General features: G+C 45.4%; 1 protein-coding gene across 1 annotated transcript; it reads right to left on the minus strand.

Annotated features, from left to right (window-relative positions):
* Positions 1–414: 414 nt before the first annotated feature.
* KCNE1 (potassium voltage-gated channel subfamily E regulatory subunit 1) lies at positions 415–789 on the minus strand. The gene has a single exon (XM_072133536.1). The coding sequence runs from the start codon at positions 787–789 to the stop codon at positions 415–417; it is 375 nt and encodes a 124-aa protein (XP_071989637.1).
* Positions 790–2,518: the final 1,729 nt, after the last annotated feature.

Here is a 2,518-nt window from a genome sequence, read left to right on the forward strand (position 1 = left end):
AGGAGCATCTCAGCAGAGGAGGAGCATCTCAGCAGAGGAGGAGCATCTCAGCTGAGGAAGAACATCTCAGCTGAGGAAGAACATCTCAGCTGAGGAAGAACATCTCAGCTGAGGAGGAGCATCTAAGCTGAGGAGGAGCATCTCAGCAGAGGAGGAGCATGTCAGCAGAGGAGGAGCATCTCAGCTGAGGAAGAACATCTCAGCTGAGGAAGAACATCTCAGCAGAGGAGGAGCATCTCAGCTGAGGAGGAGCATCTCATCTGAGGAAGAACATCTCTATCTTGGAGAATTTTTGTTATTTTCTATGAAGAAGTAGAGGTCTTAGTCTCACACATCATATGTCCATTTTCCAGTGTTTTCTCATAGTCCCACCATCTTGTCCTCTGTCTGGGCCATCGTGATTGACATTGTGGCTCAGTTCGCACTTGTAGAAGGTATAATACTGTTAGGTTGCTCTACTGCAAACTTATTCTCCACAAAGAAGCAGGTCGTGGTGGGTACTGTAAGTCGTGAGGGTATTATAGGTGTTTTTTTCCACTCTTTGGCGATGTACGTGTGATACGGATCACTGGAATGCTCCCGCTTTTTGGAGCGGATGTAACTGAGCATGATTCCAAATGTAAAAAATCCAAAAAATCCCAGGAGGAGAAGAATGTAGACCACCTCCATCCGGTCTGAGGGTTTTGTGTAGGTCATGGTTGCGTTGACTGGACCTTGGACATAGTTATTGATCTGGGTGAAGACTGAGGTGTTTATATCGGTTGTGTTTTCACTTGTCATTGACGCCATTTTCTTAAAGGAGCCCTCGGGGGTTCACAATCTGCAAAATAAATATATTTTGTTATTCTTATGTTTTAAGGGGTTGTCCTACCACTAAAACTTTTCTTCTATCCACAGACTGATGGGGTCCGACCTCTAGTGAGAGGAGGATCAAAAGTCCCTAACAATGCTCCCTGTGAATGTAGTATGAAGCTCAGAAGATTCAGTAGAGTCGGACCTCAAAGTTTCACTTGTAGGACAACTCCTCATAGACACATACAGAAATGTATGAAATGATTGATTGTGTGTATATTTATCAATCTGTCTTGAGAGACAAGACACACTTTACATTTAGTGAGAGATCATTAGTAGAAGGGGAAGGAGGAGGCATCTGGAGGAAGACAAAGGCACAGAGACCGTGCCGCGGATCCTACAGAGTGTTATACCTCTCCAAGGTGTTAGATTGACAACTGTACTGCTCAGCACTGCTGTATAATATCCTCCATGTTGCTGTGCTAGAGAGATGACCTGGTCTTCTCTTTGTGCAGTGTATGGGAGACATCATAGCAGCTAGTCTCCAGCCACCAGCTGAAAGATGGAGACTACAGATAGAAGAACATCTTTAAAATTCAAGATATAAGTCATGAAGTGGTCACATTTATCAGGTTGGGTCCTCAAACTGATGCTGTTGCAGTGAGATGAGCCTTTCTTGTTTAATGGTTACCTGTAGACACTGGGGCACATTTACTTACCCGGTCCAGTCGCGATCCCGCGGCGCATTGTCTGACGAGGATTCGGGTTCTGCCGGGATTCACTAATGTCGTGCGCCCGATATCCAGCAGGTGTCGCTGCTGCGCCGGGGTCCGCAGGTCCGCCCCCCAGTTTCGTCGCGTGAAAGCCGGCGTCGATGCGCCACAATCTGATCGCGTGCGCCAAAATCCCGGGGCAATTCGGCGCAAAACGGAAATATTCGGGAAACCCGAAGAAAGTGCAGCGTTCAGACCCTTAGTAAATGAGTCCCAATATTGTATAGATTATATGTAGGCAAGTGCTGACACCTGCTATATACTGTAGTATTACATTGTACTGCTCCATAGACGTAATAATAGTTTTTTTTTTGCATTTTCTTGTTTTTCCTGTTTCTGCCATGTCACGAAAACATTCTCTCCCCCCTAGACGATTTGCTATATGTAGGCGCCATAATTTCAGTGTTTTATATGAGGCGTTGTAACATGACGCATTGTAATTGCACCCGTTGTGAAATGCGTCCGGGCACGAAAAGTCCTTCTTAAAAACACCCATTATCCGCCTTCTCTCCGCTCACACAATGCGAATACAATACACGCGCAGTAATAAGGAAGCAGAACACTTCCCCATAAAGACAAGTGCCCGCTCGGTGCCAGGAGAACATTGGTGGCAGCACAGACGACAGGTTGTTCTGTCTATGGCAGCCGTAACAAGTCATCCCTTTCACTGGAAATTTAGCAATTATTCATATTTCAATGAAAGTGATTGAGTCTCCCTGCCCCCCCTCCCCTACTCGTCTGACTCAAGATGGTCATTGTGTTTCCTTGGCACTTCTGTCAGTAATATGGAGAGGAACCAAGGACTAAGGGTGGTAGCACACGTGGCGTTTTGAACCCGTTTTTGGGCCGTTTTTAAGCAGTCCGTTAAAAAATGCATGCATTTGTTTTAAAACGCATCAGTTTTTTCCATTTTTGTCCTTTTTTCCCCAATTATGATAATTATGATTATTGAG

This window comes from Engystomops pustulosus, chromosome 2 (assembly GCF_040894005.1).
Source record: "Engystomops pustulosus chromosome 2, aEngPut4.maternal, whole genome shotgun sequence".
NCBI classification, from domain to species: Eukaryota; Metazoa; Chordata; class Amphibia; order Anura; family Leptodactylidae; genus Engystomops; species Engystomops pustulosus.